We start from the raw sequence: 23871 nt of genomic DNA on the forward strand, positions 1-23871 counted from the left end.
TGAGAGTCTTTGACTGGGACTAAAAAATAAATGCACCTGCACCTGTCAAAGCCAGAAGCAATGAACTTGGCAGGGTTCCTAGCTTCAGCAACCCATTTTGGAATTCTGAATATTAAGTGGCATATAGTTAAAATAAAAATAATGAAATAAATTGTTGGAGGTCCCCCCTTCCTTGAAACTTCCAGGAGTTCCCACCCCTATAGTCATTAGCATTTTGCATTTTCTGTTCTGCAAGTGAGTACAGGTGTCCCTACTTCCCTTTCACTAAGCCAGTGCCTGACCCTGACACTATGGTAACTATCTCCTATTCTGAATTAAATAGAAGATTCATAGACCTGCAAGTTGCCAGACACTCCATTCTGCCCAACTCCCCGCACCACAAAAAAATTGCTAAGAGGCAAAATGGGGAGGCTACAATTCCTGCCAAGCTGGAATACTGCGTGCAAATTTGGCAGATCACACTAAAATATTTGCAAAGGAGGTGTTTTCCTAGCTGGATTGTCTCTGCTGGCTGGGTAGCTCCTATCATTTCACACTGTGCTGCCTCTTAAGAAATCCTGCTTCTACTTATGCAAGTCAGCTGTCAAAAAGAAGGAAGAAATGGTGTATTTCCCTTTTCTGTCACTCAGGTAATCTGACCTCACCTGCACCTAAATGTCATGCTGCTGCTTGGGAGTGGAGAGACAGATTCTTCAGAAGAACTGGCCCCAGCCACCCCTTCTTGGCGTCAGGCACTGAGAGGATGGCTGCCTATAATCAGTACCCCAGCAGAAACTGGGAGAATTTCCTCCACCCTCTAAACACACAGAATTGTTTTGTGGCCTTTCCATGAAAATTTACAGCCCTTTCTGGCTTTGCAGGAAGGGAAATGTTTCTGGACCCTTTTCTGTAAAAAAATAAACAATCAGTTCACTTCTCTTTATGTTCTGAAAACTTGAGAGAGAGGCCTGGAGGTGACAAAGTACTCTACAAAAAAAAAAAACAAAAAAACAAAAACCACAACCCACTGCTTTTTTCCTTTCTTTCTTTCTTTCTTTTTTTTTTTTAAAAAAGAAAATGCATAATATTAGACCACCAAAGGTTGCACAGTGGGTTAGGTCTGTACTGCTGGAGATTCCTAGCCAGGATGCTCTGTTTTGGGTCTCCTCCTCAAATTCCCCTTGCCCAAACGCAGACAGCAGTGAAAGGCTTGGGTGGCTCTCCTGGGAATAACGACGCTGTGGCGCCTCCTACTGTACACTTCCGTTAGCTACATTGCTTTGTCTGGATGAAAAAGGAAGTCCCCAAGTCTGCTCTTGCCAAGATGGGGCTGTCAGGAGCTGTGCCGGACTGCCTGCTGCTCAGCTCCTCACAGAAAGTCCAGTTCGAGGGCCTGGTGGAGCGACACCAGATCGGCGTGATTTGTGATTCTCCAGAAGGGCATGTTGTGCTGCAAGACAAAAGAGGTGATGGGGTGTTAAGAAACAAGCACATAAGCAATACTCTGCAGGAGATGAGTGAACGCAGGCCTCACCCGTGAGGAAATGAAAAAAGAGCCCAGGAAAGGTTAACAGGCAACTAGCCAATGTTGCTATTTTCAGAAGCAGAAGTGCGCAGTTGACAGCAGTTGCTAAAGTACAGCTAGGCCGCTCTACCTAGTGAGGGTGAGGCTTTCCCTGGGAGCATGTTCAAAATCCCCTTTGACACTGAGGTCCAGCTCTGAGGGCCTTCTGGCAGTTCCCTCACTGCGAGAAGTGAGGTTGCAGGGAACCAGGCAGAGGGCCTTTTCAGTAGTGGCGCCTGCCCTGTGGAAAGCCCTCCCATCAGATGTCAAAGAGATAAACAACTATCTGACTTTTAGAAGACACCTGAAGGCAGCCCTGTTTAGGGAAGTTTTTAATGTTTTATGTTTTATCCTGTTTTTAATATTCTGTTGGGAGCCGCCCAGATGGGGAGGGTATAAATAAATAAATAAAAATTATTAATTGTTATTCTTATTACTATCTGTGGGGCCACCCTCCCGCCTTCTGAAGATCTCCATTTGGATATGCTGGGTCATCCAGACACCCCAGGCAAGCTCCAATACACTGAGAAATGAAATATACGTAACAAAAAAGGGGGCAAAGGACGCCCAAGGATGCTATGGCTGTGTTGTCTCTAAGGCAAACAGGCTCCGGCCATTTGGCAGCGCCTGCAGGAGGAAGGGAGGCAATGGATTATTATTGGGGTGCAAAAAGGGAGCCCGCTCTTCTCAGGAAGGGTGCTGCAAGACAAACGTAGTCAACAGTCACCTGTTTGGCTGCCATCTCTTCATCACGCCCATCTCCAATCACCACATATGTCACCTTCTTCCCAAACCGAGAGATAATCCTTTCAAAACAGCTCTCTTTACCTGTCAAGAGATTACAAACACACTGGTGCTTATGGTCAAAGGAAAGGTGCAGGCCCCAGTGGGGATGGCGTCAGTATGTGGTACCTGTGGGCAGCTGTCTGGGCCCCAGCACCATGGCAGGGCTCGCTCTTCCCTTGAACTCTGAACCTTGCCTGCAGGGCCTCTCCAATAGCTTTGTTGAAAGGCTCTAAACCGAACCAAACCACCACAAACTGGCTAATAAATGTAAAAGGGAATTTACTAGAATAATATTACTGTATTATTATTCTAGTAAATTCCCTTTTACATTTATTAGCCAGTTTGTGGTAGTTTGGTTTGGTTTAGTGTCATATTATTATCACCACTGTGATACTTTGTGTAGTTTGCTGAAAGGCTCAGCAACCTTTGGCTCTTCTCCAAATTGTTTCCATTCCTGCTGTTCACTACAAGATCTCTGTAATTTAGAATGCCTGAGCTTTCTTTCTTTCCAATTCCCTCCCAGTTCTTTTTCTTTTTGCATTGTGTCTCTTAGTGAACTGGGGCAGGGGCCGTCTTCTCACCGATTATTGTAAGCCATTCTGGAAGCCCTGTTTGGTGGAAGGGCAGGATAAAAATGCCAAAACTACTACTACTACTACTACTAATGACCTTCACAAATTGATCAACATTGTAAGACACTTAGCAAACTCGTTTAAGAAATAAACAGTAATAAATAAAATTATGTAGCTGATAGGAATACTAAAGCCCAGTTTATCCACCCACTATAGAGACTGCAACAGCATCTGAGAGCACAACTTTGCTCCAAAAGGCTTTGAGCCAACACAGGTCTTTTAAGGAGTCATGCAGAAAGTGGAACATGCGCTGTAGGGGTTGCTTTGATGCACTGAAGTCTCCCCCTCTTTCCAGGGGAGGTTGTACAAACCCAGGTTGTACAAAAGGGCCGAATCCCTACCGCCACCCAAGACAACTGCCCAAGATAGTTGGAATTTGATGTCACCACCTACCTATTTTTGTTGCGCTATAAATATTTTCAATTGGGAACACGTCACCTAATCCATACAGCAGAACTTTGGCCAGAGCCGGCACCAGCTGAGTAGTCGTTATCAGAACATTCACACAATTCTTTCTAGAAGGTGGCAAGAGAAATGGGTCAGGGAGAGGAGCTTGCTTATACAAAGTTGAAAAAAAGGTGGGATGCTGCCGGCCTCGTATTTGCAAGCACTAATGGAAGGAACAAGAAATGACATGAAACTCAAGACTGGATCTTCCCCTTTTATGCATTACAGTATTTGTTATTCTTTGTACCTCTCATCCATATTTCAAGTGACCCTTGCTCTCTGGGGCTGACATTTGCAATGGTTCAGTGTTAAGGGTGGTCTTGGCTTTCAGTTATTCAAATGGTGATATTGTGAAGCAGCAAATTAATTGCAAAGAGTTTGCCTGATAATGCACTACAGATCCATTCAAAACAAGTAAATTAAGCACATAAAAATGCAGAGATAAAATCATGTTTAATATCTAGATGGGTATATCCAGTGCTTTTTTCAGGTGGTACTTAGGGGTATGCAGTACCTCTTTTGTTGTTAAAAAGTGTAGTGCTTACTGTAGCAACTTTATAGGTGAGTACTGGCACCTATTTTTCCAGAAAAAAAGCACTGGGTATATCTATATGTGCGTCTCTCTATCTAGCTAAATCTAAATATATGTGTTTGTGTGCATGTGTGTGTGGTGTATTTCTTTTAATTTTTTATATACCAGTCTGTTTCACTTGATTTCAGCGTAGTGCCACATAAAAATTCAATAAAAAGTGAACACATTCAAAATACAGCAGAAGAACAGAATGCAGAGTTCAATCGCAATCAAACAGTATATCTAAAAAGTGCCTGGCTGAACAACACACAGGCTTTACTGGGCACTTGAAGGGTAACAAAAGAAGACAGCAGCTGAGCCTCCTTGGGAAGGGACCTACATAAGCAGTCAAACTAATACCAGTGTACTGGAAGAAGCAAAGATCACCAGTGTTGAAGCAATGATTCTTCAACATCAACTTCGTTGAACTGGTCATGTTGTGCGGGTGCCTGATTATCGTCTCCCAAAGCAACTGCTCTATTCCAAACTTAAAAATGGAAAGTGTAATGCTGGTGGTCAACAAAAGAGGTTTAAAGACTCTCTCATGGCAAATCTGAAAAAGTAGTATAAACACTGACAACTGGGAAACACTGGCCTGTGAGCACTCCAGTTGGAGAACAGCCTTTACCAAAGGTGTCATGGGCTTTGAAGACGCTCAAACTCAGGATGCAAGGGAGAAACGTGCTAAGAGGAAGGCATGCTTGGCAAACCCTCACCGTGATCAAGTCCCGCCCGGAAACCTATGTCCCCACTGTGGAAGTCAGAATTGGCCTCCACAGTCACGTACGGACTCATTGTTAAAACCATTTTTGGAAGACAATCTTACTCGGCTATGAGTGATTGCCAAAGAAGAAGAAGATGACATAAGCAAGGCACTGAAATTGCCCTCCTTCGCTTCTGATGACGGGGCAACTGGCAAAAGGTATCGGCAGATTACATTATTAAACACATAATGGAAAGCAGCTTGCTGGGTGGGGGCAGCAGTGCATATGCACTGGCAGAGCCAATCCAGTACTCCTGCTGGTGCTTTTGCACTGTGCTAATCACCCCCCACCTCACCCCTCTCCTCCTGTGTAAGCAATAATGACCCACACACCAAGAAGCAAGTGTAGCGACGCTGCTCTACCCAGTGAGCTGCTTCTGCATGTAATATAATATTGTGTGCATGTAGCATGTACTTACAATCAATAAAAAAATAATCTAACCTGACAAATGCATAATTCCTGTACGTTTTAATGAGATGCAAATTATCCCATTTCTCTTGCCCACCTCCCCTGGCCTTTAAGTCTTTGATTGGATGAAAGGCAATGCAGCCGTGTGTTTGGGTACCAAGGCACAAGGATCTGCACTGAAACACTGTACATCACTGTAAAAAATGCATAGCACCACACTGCATTTGAGCTGTAAATATGGCAGCTGGCAGAGCAGACACATATCTCCATACCTTGACTGGATGAGCAGCAGGGACTTTAACGCTGTTCCCAACCAGGAATCTGTTAACATTTCTATGTCTTCCCTTAATCTCTGCAAAGCCTCCTTCTTTTCTGGGCTGAGAAGGGCTGCAGAATGCACACAAATTATATTTGTCAGAAAGCAGAAACATAAGTGCATCAAGTAACAGGTTGTATGCAAACTAAGTTCTGCTCAGAGAAAACCCACTGAAATTAATGGACCTAAGTTAGCCATTAATTTAAACAAATCTGAGTATGACTCACATTGGATACAACCCTATGTTATTGGTGCAATCAGAGCAAGGGCCCAACTTTGTGATTTCTGGATTCACTTCATTTGGAAGTGTTTCAGTACAGAAATGACATTATGAAAACGTCAAGTGAAACATTTTCAACCCCAACATTTATTCATTTTAGAATTTATAGGTTGCTTTTCTGCGCTCAAGATGGTTTGCAAATGGTTACATATAAAACATTCCACAATGCACAAAAACAATCTTGCTCTCCATTAACGGAAATTGTTTTTGAACTGGCCTCTCACAGATACATTTATGCTAAAATACAGTGATAAATGACCTATTGCAAAAAGGTGAAAGATCTCTGAGTAATCTGTTTTAAGAAAAGCCCTCTTCAGGCATTTCACCAATGTGGGAATAGGTACTTATTTTATAAAACGGGGGATTTCACAGACATGGATTAGCTGTCTCTTTTGCCTTCAATATGTCTTTCAATTCCAGATAATTCAGATGTCAAACTTTTAAGACAATCCAGTTTATTCAGTTTGGACAAAATGCTAAGCTGCAGTTTAGCATTATGAGGATGAGCTGCTGCAAACCTCGGGCCCCCATGTGCATGACTACAAGAAGTCTGGAATCTTTCCCTGATGTTTTAGATTAACCACAGCTTCCTATGTTGTCCAAACTTGACAAACTGAGGTTAATTTTCACTATTGTTTGTTGAAAGAAGCCTACTTCAAACCATATTTTAAAGGGCCAGATCAGTTTAGCAAACCATGGATAAAATTAATCAGAGTTTGGTGTTTGGATGACATACTAAACGGTGGTTAATCAAAAACAGAAGCCCTGGAGTAGTGGGATGCAAGTCCCAGGCTCAGTGCAACTTGTCCTCATAACACTAAACCCTCCCTAAGCATTACATGTGAACCAAGCCAGTTACTACAATTTTCAGGGTTGGTTGGCTGATTGTAGCCCCACCTCTCCAACACAGAAGAGCTTAATAATGTCAGCCTAGTGCCTGTACCCTCAGGCTGCAGCAGGAACATGGATGCTGCTCACACTCACCTACTACGTTGCTTTTGTATTTGTCATAGACCTCGCGCACCTTCCTATAGCGGAAAGCCAGCTTCCTCATCCAATCCACTCCACCCTGGACTCCCGCTGAACCATGATTGGCGTTACTTCCTGAGCCACTGAAGCCATCCGTGGAAAAATTGTAGTTGCTGAGACAGAAAATGTTGTATTTGTATTACACCTACTGGCAACTTCTACCTGCATCATTGTTGGATGGATGATTCAAGTCCTCTTGCATAACCCACAGCAAATCTCCCTGCACATGAAAATACTCAGCTCCATTCCCTGCTCATCTGCTGCTCAGAAACCTGAATACCAGTTCTAATTAGACTTTGTGTACTGAGGGCCTGATCACTGGAGGCCTTATCATTATCACTAGATCAGGGCAGGTCTACCCTGAGATCTACAGGCACAGGGCGGTATACAAATTTAATAAATAAAATAAAATAAAAATAAATATATTGGACTCAGTTTCCTCTTGAATCTTAAGTCCCGATAGCTGGGGGAAATGTGGGGTTCTTCATGGACAAGTTACCCTGGAATCCCTGTTAGCAAGTATTGTTTCTTGAGCTGCTTTCAGAAATGCCCCTATTCGAGAGGTCTATAAAGGAGAGACAGCAGCTCAGTGGTAGAGCAGATGTTATGCATGCAGTTCCAGTTCTAATACTTGGTGCCTCCAGTTTTAAAAAAATCTCAGGTTGCAGGTGGAGGAGGAGGAAGGGAGGGCAGGAAGTCATTGTGACTGCTTCCTAGGTAGGGTGGACAAAACGTCACCTGTTTGAAAGTCCCATAAAAACACTGTAAGGGGTCCTTTTTGTTGCCACATTTTAGACATTGGAAGCAACCAATACCAATGTATCACCTTAAATCTTGCCCATTGTCATCTGATGCAACATCTTCCACGTGAACTTGGTCACACTCCTGCAATGAGAGAAAATTAAGTTTAGGAAGCTCCCCTACACCAAGTTGCAGGGGGTTGGACTAGATGGTCCTTGGGGTCCCTTCCAACTCTACAATTCTGTGATTCTAAGTCAGACTATGTGTCCATCCAGCCCAGTTATTGTCTGCCCCGTCAATAGGGAACTTGCCACTCTCCTAATGTTGCTAGATTCCAACTCCCAGCAGCCCTAGCCAGAATAGCTAGCAGCAAGAGATGATAGGGACTGTAGTCCAATAACCTTTGGAAAGTTCATGCATTAAAACTGGAATTTGGAAGAGAACACATACCTCTAAGTCATTGAAAAATAAGTGTGTGTCGGCAACTTCAAAAATCATTTCTTCCATGGTCAAACCAGAGCTAATCACTAGAGTTGGATCCTAGAAGTTAGAATGGAAAAGAGAATGGAAAAGAGGAAGAGGCCAGTATTAAACTGCATTAAAGTAAAATGGGATATTTTAGAACATGAAGCTCATTCTACAAGGTGTGACCGGAAAGTTCGGTGAATGGTCACAGAAATTGGACAGCGAGAAATATTCGAACATACAATTGGCACCGGAAACCCACAAAATGCTCACAATTGTGTACGGAGATGAAGCTGTAACTCAAAAGACAGTGTATGAGTGGTTTAAGTGTTTTCATGAAGGGTGGCAAGCCATCGAAGATGATGCTTGATCTGGCAGACCATCGACAAGCAGAACGGAAGCAAATGTCAACAGAGTTCGTGAGTTATTGATGCGGGATCAGCGTTTGTCCATCCAAATGATGGTAGAAGAATTGCATATTCAGTGTGAAATCGTTACTGAGATTACTGAGTTGTCCCACCCTCCATATTCTCCCAATCTGGCCCCACCGGATTTCTTTCTTTTTCCAAAACTGAAATCTGCACTGAAATGGTGCAGATTTCCCAACATTTCACACGTCCAAGCCGCTGTGACAAGGGAACTGAAAGCAGTACGAAAAGAGGACTTCTCCAGAAGTTTCCAACAGTTCTACGAACGTTGTCAATGGTGCATTGTATCAGAGGGGACCTACTTTGAAGGCCTGTAAGGTGTGTAAATTTGAATATTATTTGCTTTCTGATTTCTGCGACCATTCACCAAACTCTTCAGTCACACCTTGTATGTAGAGCTGTCACTCAATGACAGATACACTACAGTGCACTCTTATGCATGTCAGAAGTAAATCCCAGCGAGTTCAATGGGACTTACTCCCAGGTCTATGGGACTGCAGCCATAGGCTTACCTAGGAGTAAGGCCAGGTCTGAAGCAAGGAAACCAAAAAGGAGAGAGAATGAGAGTGTGGATCTAAGGAATGGGTCAGCAAACTTTTTCAGCAGTCCATTGTCCCTCAGACCTTGTGGGGGGCCAGACTCTATTTTGGAAAAAAAAGAACGAATTCCTATGCCCCGCAACTAACCCAGAGATGCATTTTAAATAAAAGCACAAATTCTACTCATTTAAAAACACACTAATTCCCGTACCATCCGCGGGCCAGATTTAGAAGGCGATTGGGCCGGATCTGGCCCCCGGGCCTTAGTTTGCCTACCCATGATCTAAGGGCATCCCATCTCTGTAACGGACAGATAAAAAGTTTCTCGTATTTCCTTCTGAACACTATCCCTGATTCACTGCTACTAGAGTGCACACTTACTAGATTTGCAATTAGTATTTATTAGCTCAGAGCAAAGATCAAACAATTCAGAAGTTTTGCAGTAAAAGCAAAAACACTAGTTACCTTCCCGTATTTCTGGGCATATGATCCTGTTAGAAGAGAATGAAATATTATGATGGTCTCATCCAAGTCCCATAGGAACACTCGCTGAAGAAGAAAGGACAAACAGTAGAGGTTAGTTTGCTTTTGGTCAACTGCCTAGAAAGTCCCCCCACCTCCATTTTAGAAGCTTAAAGAGGACACCATAGATTAAGTCTGCTTTTGAAAGAATCTTAAATGTTGCCAAGGGAAGATCACCCAATGAAGCTCTACAATAGGAGATTCAGCAGTCAAAAGGAAGTCCTACACACAACACATACACTATGGACTTACTTGCCACAAGGTAAAATATTTGCTACCAACTTGGACACCTTTAAAATGGGATTGGACAAAATAAGGCTACTAGTTGCGATGGCTATGTATTACATTCAGTTTCAGATATAGCATGGCTCTGAATACCAGTAGCTGGGGAAGACTTGTTGGAGAGGGCTATTGTGCTCATGTCCTGCTTGGGGACAAATGGTTGGCCTTTGAGAGAACAGTATTTGGAACTAGCAGGGCTTTTCTTATGTCCCTAGAGGGTTTTGTGTCTTCTGTGCAGGAATGATGATCGATGACACTGCATCATGAATGTATAAATATGTTTATTAAGAGACACTGTCAAAGACTCTGGGGCTTGAAGTCAGAGGCTGAGGCCTACCACAGTAAACCACTGTGAGCTGGGGTGTGACCAAGTTACAAAGCTCTTTTCGGTTGCAGAAGGTAACGTGTGGGCAACATCAGCTCCTCTGATTGGCAGGCAGAATGCCACATTTCAATTGGCTAAAAAGTAGACGCCTTCCCTCTGCCTTTGCTAGGTCAGCAGAGTACCATTACTGGGAGGTTTCTTTCATCACCACAGATGACTTCCAAGTCCTTCTAGTGCTACAATTTTGAAGTGGGATGAGTCTATAAGTTACTTACTAAGCAGACAAGATTAAACCACACATTTTGTATTGGCAGTAATTTAGTTTTACATACTTCCATTTACATTTGTACAACTTCTATTTTATTTCCTTTTACCCATTTCAATATTTGTTAGAGTAGGAATCACTTCTTTTTAAAGGGGAAAGGTGTGATTTGCCAAGGAATTTCAGCATTCTAAGTTTGTTTATGTCGTAGTTTAGTTGTGTCCAACTAACCTATCCTGTCTTACTTTTATATTGTTAAACTTTGCTTTGCAATGGTCTATGGACTAGAAACACAGAAGTCTGACCTGATCTACAATACCAAACACACTGTTAAAGCTTTGAGGGGAGAGAGAGAGAGAGAGAGAAAAATGTGTGTGATAATAGCTGGACACTAACTTCAAGCTCATTGTCCTGTGGTGAAGAAGCGTCTGCTTTCCTCTTCCCTCTGTTTTTCCCAGTCACGTTTTTCCTGGACTGCTCCTCTACATCCTTACTAGCTGTCGCTCTCAGCAATGATGGACTTGTAGATGGGTCTCCTGGAAATAAGGGACAGCACAGACTCGTTATTTTATGCCTCAATATACCAACCCTCAATACATTGCATTTCTACAGCAGCTGGTGTAACACAAAGAATAGAACAAAATGCAGAGTAATAAACATGGCACCCAAAACAACAAAGGAGGCAGCAGTATAACACACCTGGGAGTGAGAAACATTTGTAAGTGATACGAAACATCAATGAGTTTTAAAAACTCACAGTAGGCACCAGACCAGTATCCCAAATGTGAGTCTCTCCCCACCCGCCATGTTTCAAATGGTGGAGAAACCAGATAGAAGAGGGTCTTTGAAGGTGGCCTAAGTGTTCAGGCAGGTTGAGTTGAGATAGGTATTCCTTCAAGTATCTGGGTTTCAATCTGTGTAGGCCTTTAGCGTAAGATTTAATTCACACTCTGGGTCCCCCTTTATTAGGGAGCAATTCCGTGTGTCTCTGGCACATCTGGATGGCAATTCATTGGCTACTTGATGGAATTCACTGGTGTAAGATGTGCGACCGGCCACTCACTTGGATGGCTTTAAAAGGGGATTAGACGAATTTGTGGAGGAGAAGGTGACCAATGCCTACAAGTCATGATGTCTATATGCTACCCCCAGAATCAGAGGCTGCATGCCTCTGAATTACCAGTTCCTGGGTTCTGCAAGCAGAATAGTGATTTACCCTTATGATGCTCTGCTTATGGGCTTTCCATGGACGCCTGGCTGACCACTGTGTGAAGCAGGAATCTGGACTACATGCACTGCAGGGGGTTGGACTAGATGACCCTTGGGGTCCTTTCCATCTCTACAATTCTACAGTTGTATGAAGAATACATATGCCACCTTGTATACCTTGGGAAAAAGGTGTGATGTGCAAATAATTAAAAAATAAAGTGGAAGTTGAGACCTTTTGGGACTGAGGGTTGGGGTAGAAGGCAATCAGTAGAATAGCAAAAAAATAATTTCCCAGGGATAAAAGCAAAGTGCATTAACCAGACCAAGGTGCACTAAGACACAGCTTATTGTATAGGTGAGTCCCCCATTCCTTCACCCCAATATGCACACACATAAGCATTTCCATACAAGCAGCATGAACACATAGGGGCATTCTGAAATCGTTATCCTTTTCCAATCATATTACCAGAGGAATGTCTCTGCGCCGTCTGAGTAGGCACCATGGCATTTGGTTTTTCAGAAGGATACGTGGTTGTTGCTAAGGTGGGACTCTCTGTGCTGCTGTCTGCTGGTGCTACAACTCCAAAGCTTGAACTTGAGTAATATGGCTGGTATTGACTTTGGCCAAGAATTGTATATGTAGGATACTCCTGTTCAAAAATAAGAGGGAAAGGGACAACAAAACAAAGTAAGTCTTATTGAACGCAGTGGTGTCCTACTTCCAAGTAAACATGGCTTACTATTGCACTGTTAGCATTCAAGCATACAGTCTGAAAAATAATAAAAGCTTTCTACCGTTCAAAAACAAAAAGCATGGAGTAAAATAAGTCTGATGCAGGCTTATTTCTATGGGAGGAAGCCATACCTGTTGAGAGATGCTGGCTACTGCTGATGCTGAAATATTGACAGCAGGTGAGGTGGTGGAAACTGAGTTGGCGTTGGTACTTGAAGCTGTAAAAATCAAACAGATGGCTATGTGTCAATCTGTTAGAAGTGCAAGCAGCGAAGCCAAATGGCATTGGAGCAGGGAAACTGCAGTGCTGGCATTCTTAGCGTCAACTGTGCTTTCCTTAATCAAAGGTGGAGTTTGCAAAGACTGAGCAACAATGCTGCCCCAAAGATATCCTTTTGCTAAACAGGATGGAAGTGTCCTCAGTTCTGGAAACAATGCTTTTAGAGTCTGCCAGATAGTTGTTGTTGTTTTATTTTAAAAAAAACCTACATGAAAAAGATTGTTCCTTCCATACATAAAAGCCAGGAAACTATAACTTCAACTGCACAATATTACTAACAACAGACTAAGTTATCTGCATTTACCTTTAAGGAAAAACAGTGTGAAAAATTAACCAACATATTGGTTTCAAGTGGTCCCAAGTGTGAATAACACTGTCTGGATCCAACCTAATCAATCATCATCTTCATCACTATAGAGAACTATGGTGATTGCCAATAGGATTGGAGCCAAAGTAAGGCTACTGAAGAACATGCAAGTGATATCAGTGTGCTCCAGGGAACTCAGAGGTTTACAGAAACACAAGTCTTTATTAAAAAGAAGCAAAACCAGAAACAGCCGAAGGAGGACTGAGAACACTCAATAGTCAGAGAATGTTAAGTGTCAGCTGGAAAAGAAAAAAGGAAAGGGGCGGGGAGTGGGAAGAAGTATCATAGAGCAGCTTCCTGGCTAGAAATAATAATAATAATAATAATAATAATAATAATAATAATAATTTGTTGATCTTCTTAAAAACTAAGGCCAACACATCATTAGGCATGGTGAAGCTGACTGAAATCAAGGGGTTTACGCATGCCTCACTCTATGCCGTATTTAAGCCTGGGTGTTGTGCTGAAGAATTGTCCCTTTGCAAGAGAATTTCCATATTAAACAAACTGGCCATGAGCTGGATGTGAGAGGGGGCTCTGTCACATGCCACAGCTGAGCAGCAGCCATATAGAGATGCTCTTAATGGAGTTGAAGCAAACAATTTAATCCCCCAGAGTGAATGACCTACTTCATCAAAGGCAATAGAAAATTACTTAATTCTAGGAAATCAGCTACATTAGCATTTGAAATCCTTCTGGGAGCTCCTTCCAGCTTGTGTGCCTCTTGTTTTATAGTAGACTGTCTGTGTGATAAGCAGAAAGCTCTCAAAGCTAGTTTTCCCCCCAGTGCTGCTGTATTGCAGCTTACAATTCTTAATGCAACTGACAAAAAGAAAAGAAAAAGAAAGGTGCACTTAGGGGTGACAGCATGCTGTTGTTATCAGTCCAGATCTACCAGCTGCCTCATCTTGCTTATGTGACATTGTTCACAGCTTGTTTTTGATCAATAAGCCCTCTATGCGTCACAAGGACATAAGATCTGGATGAAAAACACCAAATCTATCCCAGCAGTCTGCATTTCCATCTTATGGGCAAGCGGTTGGGTCTGCATTTCTTCCAAGGTCTGCTCAGTGATACCAAAAGTGAGTTTTTGAAATTCATGTACCCATAGTACACACAATGTGCCAGAGTCGAGGTTTGGTTTCTTGTTTTGGAGACAGCTGCATACTGGTAACCAGAACATTAAGATCGCACTCTTCACTGCTGGTTTTTTTTTTAATGAACCCAACAAAAACCCTGTGGAATATGAGGATTCACACAAGGCCAGTTGGGTGAATACTAGATGTTTTCGAGTACAAAACAGAGGTTATTACACCTACTTGAATGTGCTACAAAACGAAGCGTTAATTCAAAATCAATTGTAGAGAGGCAGCATGATTCTGCTCATTTATATAAAATCTGGTTAGGGTCAAACTACATTTTACATTAGTTTAAATGCAGGCTTTTTGCACACAAATGGCCAGTGTGAGGGGCCTAGTCCAAACAGGTGTGGGGGAGCCCTGTGCCTGCAATTTGCAGTGGAAAGAAAAACTCCCATTTAGTAGAATGGGAGCACTTTTTCTTATACAAACTGCAGGTGTGGGACCTGCTCCTCCCACCCCCACCCCTCCAAATCCAGACCAGGACTATATAAAGGCAAAGAGTTAAAAAAATAAATTCCTCTCCCACTCCATGCTACGGTGCTGATCTGGATCAGGGGCCCCATACTGTGTGGGGGGGAAATACCCTATACATAAAAGAACAGAGATGTAACTAACGTTAACATGTTCACTGGCTCTTAGCTTACGGTAAGTAGCTTGAGACCAGCAGCCCTCTTCCAGCTGAAGAAGAAGGAGGTGGCTAATTTATATTCTAATTGAACTGTTTGGAGTGCAACAAACCATGATTCCCAGTCTGAACTTATATAAATACTAAGCTAGGGATCATTGTTTGTTTCCACCAAACATTTGCAGGGAGGAGCAAAGCAAACCCAAATTGATGAGTTCATGGTAATACGGAATATTGTGACATGCGAACAAGGTCAGTATTGGGGTGGAGCATAAGCCATCACATGCAAATGTGGATGGGAACAGGTCACCTGCTGCATGTGTAACAGTTAAAACAGTTGTGTTTAGCAGCTCTAACAACATGGGGAGCTAATCATCTGTAAGTGAAATGAGCGTTAACCATACAGTGGTGCCCCGCTAGATGAAAATAATTAGTTCTGCAAATCTTTTCGTCTAGCGGTTTTTTTCGTCTAGCGAAGCGGCAATGCAAACCGCGGTTTTCGCTAGACGAAAAAAAAATTTTCCGTCTTGCGAGGCAGCCCCATAGACAATTTCGTCTTGCGGGGCAGCCTTCCACTAGACGAATGCCTTCGTCTAGTGAGTTTTTCATCTAGCGAGGCATTCGTCTAGCGGGGCACCACTGTATTCCCACCATAATCTGAGGAAGCAGCAAATGGATTAACTTGAGTCAGCCAGATACAGCATGAATGGGCTTTGGGCCCAGATATACTCTTCTTCCTCCTCCCTTTGTGCACTCTGAATCCCTGGCTTGCTTCCTGATTCACAACAACCAGAATTTGTTGTTACATCCAAACTGGATAAGCTAAATGCCAACATGAAACAGATGGCCTGCAAACCATGGTTGGAACAGAGTTTCCAATTCTAGTTGAGAGGTAAACCGTGGTTTGCAGAAGTAGCGACAGTCTGTTTAATTCAGAGGCAACAAGATACTATAGTTACTGCAAATCAGACCATGAAGGAGGGAACTGGAGAGCATATGCATCCATTGGCCACAAAATAAGCAGCTTGTAGGAAGATTCTTCCCTGTCAAAAAGTACTCTAACTGCCAGTTGACCAGGACTGCAGCAGTGTGGGGAGAAAGGACACGTTGATCTCTGTCACTAGCTAGAAGAACAAGAGCTGTTGAATAGCTATTTCCTTTCTTAATTGTTGCAATCTGCCACAGAGACCATTTGATCAACAGGCGGGGTACAAATAGGCCCCTATGCATTCTGGTAGCTTAAGCCCAGTGATATTGGGAAACGAACACAGCAGACATGCTGAACAGTGGCATGCATTTGATTTCTGTAACCCATTCCTCCCTTTCCCGAACAGTCACCCTCCTGCCTCTGTGAGAGTTTCAGAAGCACGGCACAGGGAAATTCTTTTACAGACAGCGGATCTCGGCAAATCAGTGAAAAAGGAAGGCTAATGGCAAGGTGGGAGGGAGGGAGGGAACAATGACTCACAAAGCACAGAGAAGCATGCACAAAACAAAGACAAAAACGTGCTGGCCTCTTCACGGTTTCTAGACCGGGTTACAGGGAAGAGGTACGTAGATAAAAAACCATGCTGACCTTTACCTTGAATAGGATAAGAATAATGTGCTGGGCTGGATTGGCTTGTGGTTAACCCTGTAGTGCAGGTAAGAACACTGTGCTGACTTGGAGATGGAGTCTGAATTAAACCACTCTCAGGTTTCATACCTGGCCACAGTGCACCTGAATCAGATAAATTGCACCAGTTACAAACAAAATTGGTGGTGGTCAAGCCAGGCTTCCCACCAAGATTCTTTTTGCCTCCGAGTACAAGTGACAAAACCCATCACCTAAATATGGAAGGTGGTTAATGTGCAAATTTTGAGGCACAAGCCTAGAGAAAACAGCAAAGAGGAAGAAGACGGGGAGAAAAGCTAGCCAAAATTAAAAGAGGGAGAAGAGGTGTGGTAAGGTTAATTTCCAAGCCTTTGCAGGGGGGGGGAAATGTGTTGGCGTTTCTAATGAAACTCTTACTGGACTGATGCTAAGGAGCTGATTGTCACCCTTTCAATTCCTGCACAGCACTACAGGGAGCTGGTTGTGTGGAGGATAATGTTACCAGCATTTGTTTCCGTTCTGAACTGTTTCTGTGGCACACTATCCACAGGAATATTTCACTGACACGTTCAATGATAATTACTGCATGATGCATTTAAGATCAATTACCAAGAATATACATGAGAGATAAGCACAAGAGAACAGCACACACACTTGATGAAATCAATTTGAAAAAAGGTATTTATTTTGCTCAAACTATCCTCTCGTCACGTACAAGAGCAGCTAGACCCGACTCTCTGCTACTGTGCTCATCTATAATTTTTATCTATTGTCAACTACGTTTAAAATGACCCAGATTCGAGGTAACTCTTCATTTGTCAGACCTTATCAGGTGTGTTGGGTAGAGAGGAAGACCACAGGTCAGTATGTGCTTTGCACAGAGAAGATCCCAGGTATAATCCCTGGCATTAAACAGATCAAGTAGCAGTTAATGGGAAAGATCTTTCTCTGGAGAGATCCTGGAGAGCCACTGGCCATGATCACATGTGACAATAAGCCAGATAACAATGACCAACATCCCAGGGAATCTGCGAGGATTTCTGAGGCCTAATTTACGAAGCTGGTAAAAGGCACTCCTAGCTACCAGAGAAACCTGCACCTCCAGTGACAGAGCTTGATCTAAAAGTACCCCCAGAGTATGTACCTGCCCTTGAGGGAGAGTGCAACCTCATCCAGGGCAAGCAACTGACTAACTTCCTGGACCCAGGAACTGCTCCCTCACAGAGCTTCCACCTTGCCAGGATTCAAACTGAGCTTATTAGTCCTGATCAAGCCTAACACTGCATCCAGACACTGGTTCATGGCTTTCATAACCACTCCTGATGTCACAGAGAAATAGAGTTGGCTACCATCAGCATACTGATGACACCTCACTGCTAATGACCACTCCCAACACCTTAATATAGATTTAAAATAGCACCGGAGATACCATAATGCTCCACAGCATCCCATAGCTCAAAGGCCAGGGGCCCAAGAAACACACATCCAATAATGACTTCTGGAAATAAGGTTAGAAATGCAGAACAATGTCCCAATACCCAAGCTTGATGGTATCAAAAGCTGATGAGAGATTGGGCAGAAACAGCAGGGACACTTCTCATCCTTTTTCTGATAAAGGCCACCCATCCTGATTCACTCCTAAAGCCAGATCTGAACCCAGACTGGAAGGGGTTTAGATAATTCATAACCTCCAAGAATGCCTGAATTCTATTGTCATGTCTTTCTGTCTCAGAGTGTGCCTCTGAGGGTGAGGTCAAACTGCTGTGTTAGCACCAAAGTGACATCCCCGGGTTGCAAGCCTGAGCAGCGTGTATGGAGGTCCTGGGCTGTCCAGACTACAAGACCCCCTCTTGGTCTCACTGAGGTGGTCCCAAGGAAAGCAGCTTGGCTGCAGGAGATGATGGAAGAAGGCATACAAGGAAACATCCAACTGCCTTAGGGACTCTACTCTGGATTTGCGCAGGGTTTACTCCTTGGCCTTAACTTCTCTTGAATATATCCCGCAAGGCAGCAGAGGTTTAGGATCAGAGTTTTCCTTCTCCTAGATGGGCTACCTTCCTAGGTTGACAAGCCCTATCTGCCTTACTTTCTTTAGTACTGTGCCCCAAAAGAAGGTATTTAAGACTAAGCAGTAGGAGTTGTTAAATAATCTGTTGTTTTTTTCAAGAGAGGCTGCACCACTTCCTCCTTCAAGCTGGCAGGCATCACCTCTTTATGCAAAGTTCAATTCACCACACCCTGGCCCCATCCAGTTATGCCCTTTCACACTGGCTAGCTTTAATCAGCCATGAAGGTTTGAGGAAGAATGTGGCTGGGCATAAACTTTCATGTCACTGGGCTGCAAAAACTGAAAATGATCCCGCAAAACAAGGCTTGATGGAACATTAGAAACCTGACTTGGAGCTGTGACAACCATGGCATCAAACTAACTATGGAGGTGGGTGACTTTGACCTCAAAGTGCTCATCACAGTGGGTCTCCCAAGGGTTCTGGGCTCTGCCTAAAGTTATAAATATCCACAGCCAATGGACCACCCTGAAGAGCTCCACTGGATGCTTACTTGAGGATAACATGAAGGCAGCAAAGTACACTTTTACATCTTCGCTGCTTTCACCACAACCCACACTCCAGATGTCATCTGGCTTGTTTCTTAACAAGCAGCTCTCCAGTATACCAGGAGGCCAAACGCATTCTGCAGCACCAGAGACTGCACTCAGCAGCAATCATATCAATGCCATTCCACTGCAAAGTGAGAGCCTGGGAAGGATCACCAGCATCGAGAAAGGAGTATCAAGAACTCCATCAGAATCCATAAGTATCTGGGGTTGGACCATCTTAATTGGTTCTCCACTCCTGTGGGGGGAAACTGGTACAATTAGCCTAAACTTCATTAAAAAGTGTCATGGAACCGCCCATCCACCTTATTTCCAGGCCACCAAACCTGCCACCAAGGGCAAAACCCAAACTGAGGGTATACCCTTCACTATGTACCAGGTTGAAGACATCTTGAGACAGCTCCATGGTTGACATTGAGGTCATGAAGTCTTGAGCCAGACCACTGAGAGCAGCTTTAGCATGCATGTTGAAGTCACCCAGGACAATATTCCCAGGGTTCTCCAAAACCATGCCAAAGACCTCCTGCATCAGTTGGACAGAAGGCTGGGTGGTACTATCACAACAGTAACAGGACAGATAGTGCCCAGGTGAATTTCACCAAAGAAATTTTTAAATATTGCCATCAAATTACTAGAAAACTCTCTGTGAGCAGCTTGGTAATCCATTATGCTAAACAGTTAGTACACTAGGGTTAACACACCCACACCCAAAATTAAGAATGCCAAATAGCTTTAGAAAATGCATGATGCTTTCACATTCAATAATTCAGGCAACGAAGCAAGTACAGTTTCTTATGTAAGACTCATGTGTCAGCCATTCCAGAAACGTGTGTGGCTTCTTGCATTATATATGTAAGAAGAATTGCTGTTGCACTCGGGTCCTGCTTGTGAGTTTCCCCTGGCATCTCGTTGGACATTGTGAGAAGGAGGAGGCTGGACTAGATGGGCCTTTGGCCTGATCCACAGCAGGGCTTTTCTTAGGTTCTTATGAAGGAAAATAGTAATTTACATACATAGTTTCACAAAACACCTTTTACTGTAAGAACTCTGGCTTACCAAAAGGAGGTAGTCCATAGGCTTGGGTTGTCTGAGGATAAACAGCGTATGTCTGCGACTGCTGCAGTGCTTGGTACTGAGTCTGACCAGAATAAGAGGCCATCGTTTCCGATACAGGTACAGAAAGAATATGTGCATATGGCCTGGTTAAAGAAAAGAAAAATATTGCCATTAAGGAATGTTAATAAGCAACTAGGCAATAGGGTTGGGTAAGGAAGGGAGTGAAGAGTTTCCCACTCCCAAGCTCAACCTGTCCCTCAACATATACTCCCTATAGGTAGTATTACAGCAGAAAGAGAGAGTCTGTCTGGGGTACATGGAATTGCCTCCCCTTCCTGGCTTCCTCCTGGTAGCACAAGGCTGCCACAGGCTGCACACTTGCTCCTTTGGGGAGAGAGAGAGGAAACTGCTCCTCGCTTCAAAGCAACCTTGTCACAGCCAGGGAACTCAGGAGACAATGCTCATCTCTTATGACAGGCACGTCCAACATTGAGGAGGTTGTGATCTGTAATTCAATATCAAAAACTGGCAGTGATCTACCACCCTCCGAAGTCATTGAACAAACAAACAAACAGATCTTTATTTCAGTCAGAGCACACAGGGCTTCTCTCTCTCTCTCTCTCTCTCTCTCTCTCTCACTCTCACTCTCTCTCTCACACACACACAGCATCCTCACTCACTCACTCCACCTCCACCTTTCCCCTACTGTTGCTTTAAATCACAGCTGACTTCGTGTCAGCATCCCCAAGCCCTTACTCCACCTCTCTTTCCCCTACTGTTGCGTGTTAAAGCCTTTCCCTCGCTCAAACTTATGGAGCGCTAAGGGGGCTTTCCCCCATGTGTTTTGTTCTTTGCCTCCCTCGCTGTTTGTGGAGGGGGGGCTCCTTTCTTATTTATTTCTTTGCTTTTGAACTAGCGGGTGAGCAGGCAAGGAGCTTTTTGTTCCCCACCTCCCCCCCCCCCCCCAGTTTGTCGAACACACAGGCAATGCAAAGGGGGCAGCAAGGAAGGAAGGCAAGCCAGCTTTGGAAGGAGGCTCAGCTGGAGGAGGAGGAGCAGCTCAGGCTTATACGAGACTGGCAGAAGCAGCAGCTGCTGCTGCTGCATCCAGCTGCAGAGAAAGGATTTCCTTTCTCAGCCTGCTATCGACAAAAATCAGTCTGCAGTCCCCGAGTTGATTGCGATTGACGTCTTGGGACATGGGGGTCTTGTGAAATTCATGGCCTCCTCTGTCTATTGCTCACGTTCAGGCTTCTGGGGTGTATACACCCTCTAAAAGACAGGAGCATGTGATCTCCAGAGTGCTACATGCACTTCTGTCGCACAGAAGGTGTACACAACAGGCAATGGAGGAAAATATATTTCTAGGTGCAATGCAATCGCCCTCACAATTTAACAGGTATTTCTGAAAGGGGAAGAAGAACTGTATGGTGTGCATTTTTTAAGGTCAACTCTTCCAAGGAGGGGGGAAAGGGTAGGGCAGGCCTTCAAGAAGTCATGCCCATGGCTGATTGCTCCCCATTCCCTATGTGAGCACACAATCCTTTTCATTGCAAGGAGATTGTCTCTCCTGCCATTTAAAGTATTCTTTAGCTATGGGCAATGTTGCTACCGATCTGAGAGTGAACACTGTGTTGTCAACGTAAAATGTCTTAAGATGAAAACTGGGACCACATCCCTTCACCTACTGAGGTAGTAGTATCTGTTGTGAAAGTGGAACCCTATTGAACACTATGGAGAAACAAACCATCAATTGAGTCAAACTATTCAACTTACTTTGCAGAATACATCTGTGAGGTATATTCATTTGATGACCTTGAGATGTAATCAGTGCATGGCATAACTGGAAAATATATAGAGATCAATAAGTACATGTAAATTATTTAAGAAAACAATCATTTTGAACATATCACCGCAAACATCACAAAGCTGTAATGTTCACCGTTGTATTTAGAAGACATGCATTCCAGTGTAAGTAATACATGGAAGTTGGAGTTAGGAAGTGGGAGTTTTCACCCTCTTCTCTCATGAGGGAATAAGGAGACGAGGGGAGCAATGCTAGACCTTGAGCCTTGCTGTGACTCATTCACAATCATGCAAGGCATGGCTTAGAAGGCATCTGGGCCCACCAGATGCTGTTGGACTCAACTCCCCTCAGACCCAGTCAGCATGGCTAATGGTCAGAGATGATGGGTCTTGTAGTCGAGCAACAGATACATGGCCAAAGGGTCTCCACTCCTGGTTTAAATGATTCTCTGAACTAGGCCAACAGAGAAGCATTACATAGAAAAGAAGGAATCACAGCAAGAGCTAATTCTAGCTGTGAGAATGTGTGTAGCAGCTCACTAAAATGAGCTACTTTGCCCAAGCTTTATGCCAGAGGAGGGTATTCAAGGACAGCTGTATGGTTAGTTCCACGTGTTCTGCATGCTGCACTTACAGAAGTAACTGTATATTCCTCCAAGAATACCCTCCTCCTATATTACACAGTGCTTATCTATAAGCAGGCAAGTCAGCAGGCGGTAGGGGTAAGTCCTAGAAATTACTTGTATAACTGCTTTGTATAATTAGAAGTCTTCAATATGCTACTATACACCCTTTTCCTTCTTTGGGCTGAGTATACACCATACATTCAAAGCACATCTCGCCCCCAAGAATCCTGGGAACTGTGGTTTATCCAGCACAGAGCTGCAATTCTCAGCATTACAATCTACAGTTCCCAGAATTCTTGGTGTGTATGTAGCCTTAGAGTCCTATGGCTCTTTTCCTATGTTAGGGAGAGAAGAATCTGGCTAGTGTGATCGCATAGCACTTCAGCGATAGTATCTGAAACTCAGCACCTTCTTCCCAAGCTACCAGTTTGCAACTATACTTGCTATGGGGATGGTGTGCCCAGGACAAGATCCTTCCCTATAGGTTACCTAAAGTTTGGATGAGTTTACTACAATTAGTTGTGTCCCATAGGAAGCTGCCTTGTTCTAAAGTCAGACTATAGCCCATCAAGCTCAATATTATCACCACTGACTGACTGTAGCTCTGTAGAGTTTCTGGCAGGATTCTTTCTCAGCCCTAACCTGGAGAAACCAAGGACTGAACCTGAAAACATGTGCTTTACCACTCAGCTACAGCCCTTCCCACCATTGCCTTTAAGCTATGAGCAGTAGTCTCTTGGTTAGATACCCAGGTTAGGACCAAATGCCTGCTATGGCTGAACCAGCAGGAGAGAGCAAAAGGAAGTTTTGGTATGCTTCACCTGACAATGTATTGACTGTGACCAGAATGACCCAGTCAAACAATTAAAGGAGCAGAGAGATTTGAGAGAATACTGTGGAAGACAGCCCTTTTTAAAAAAAACAGAGTTAGCAGCTCATGGCTTTCATTTTCAATATTAGCATCATAAGTTCTCTCCTGTTGCAGCAGCCTCTTGATATTCTGGCCCAGCAGCCCCACACGAACAATGGTTTGTAAAGAAGGGGTGGGTGCCAACGTTATGCCAAACCTTGGCTTTACAAACCATGATTAGTATTGTGCCTGAATTTAGCCTTTGACAGACCTAGGAGACCTACAGCCAGATGCTTTTACAACCCCAAGTGCATGAGGCAATGGGGCTAATACCATTCCCACCTAGTTCCTTTGTGGTTACAGAACAGAGAAAATAAAATTAAGGGGAAGGGGCTGTAGCTCAGTGGTAGAGCATCTGCTCTGCCTGCAGAAGGTCCCAGGTTCAATCCCTGAAATCTTAGAGTAGCCTAGACAATATTCAGTATATTGTCAGCATAGACAATATTGAGCCAAATGATCTGACTCAATATAAGGCAGCACCCTATGTTTCTAAGACAGAGAGAGGTAGAGCATTCCCTTCCCCATTTAGTTTCACTGACAGGCAAGTTCAAAGGAATAGCTTAATGGCT

At 43.7% G+C, this 23871-nt stretch overlaps 1 protein-coding gene across 3 annotated transcripts in view; it reads right to left on the reverse strand.

The window, feature by feature from the left end:
• Positions 1-23871, reverse strand: part of EYA3 (EYA transcriptional coactivator and phosphatase 3) — a 52076-nt gene that overhangs the window by 889 nt on the left and 27316 nt on the right. The window contains exons 5-18 of one of the 3 annotated variants that reach the window (XR_004427193.1): positions 21737-21803; positions 19961-20103; positions 16279-16416; positions 12415-12500; positions 12016-12199; positions 10737-10876; positions 9415-9498; positions 7968-8057; positions 7603-7661; positions 6732-6889; positions 5424-5538; positions 3355-3476; positions 2271-2371; positions 1073-1429 (exon numbers count right to left, since the gene is read on the reverse strand). Coding sequence is in view for 2 of the 3 variants with exons in the window: in XM_033158039.1 (XP_033013930.1) it covers positions 1349-1429; positions 2271-2371; positions 3355-3476; positions 5424-5538; positions 6732-6889; positions 7603-7661; positions 7968-8057; positions 9415-9498; positions 10737-10876; positions 12016-12199; positions 12415-12500; positions 16279-16416; positions 19961-20103; positions 21737-21803 (1568 nt within the window). In the remaining variant the exon portion in view is untranslated. Of the gene's footprint in view, positions 1-1050; positions 1430-2270; positions 2372-3354; positions 3477-5423; positions 5539-6731; positions 6890-7602; positions 7662-7967; positions 8058-9414; positions 9499-10736; positions 10877-12015; positions 12200-12414; positions 12501-16278; positions 16417-19960; positions 20104-21736; positions 21804-23871 lie in introns of those variants that run through there. The other 2 variants (XM_033158039.1, XM_033158040.1) reach the window with 2 other exon arrangements.

This window comes from Lacerta agilis, chromosome 8, assembly GCF_009819535.1.
Source record: "Lacerta agilis isolate rLacAgi1 chromosome 8, rLacAgi1.pri, whole genome shotgun sequence".
In the NCBI taxonomy this organism is placed as follows: domain Eukaryota; kingdom Metazoa; phylum Chordata; class Lepidosauria; order Squamata; family Lacertidae; genus Lacerta; species Lacerta agilis.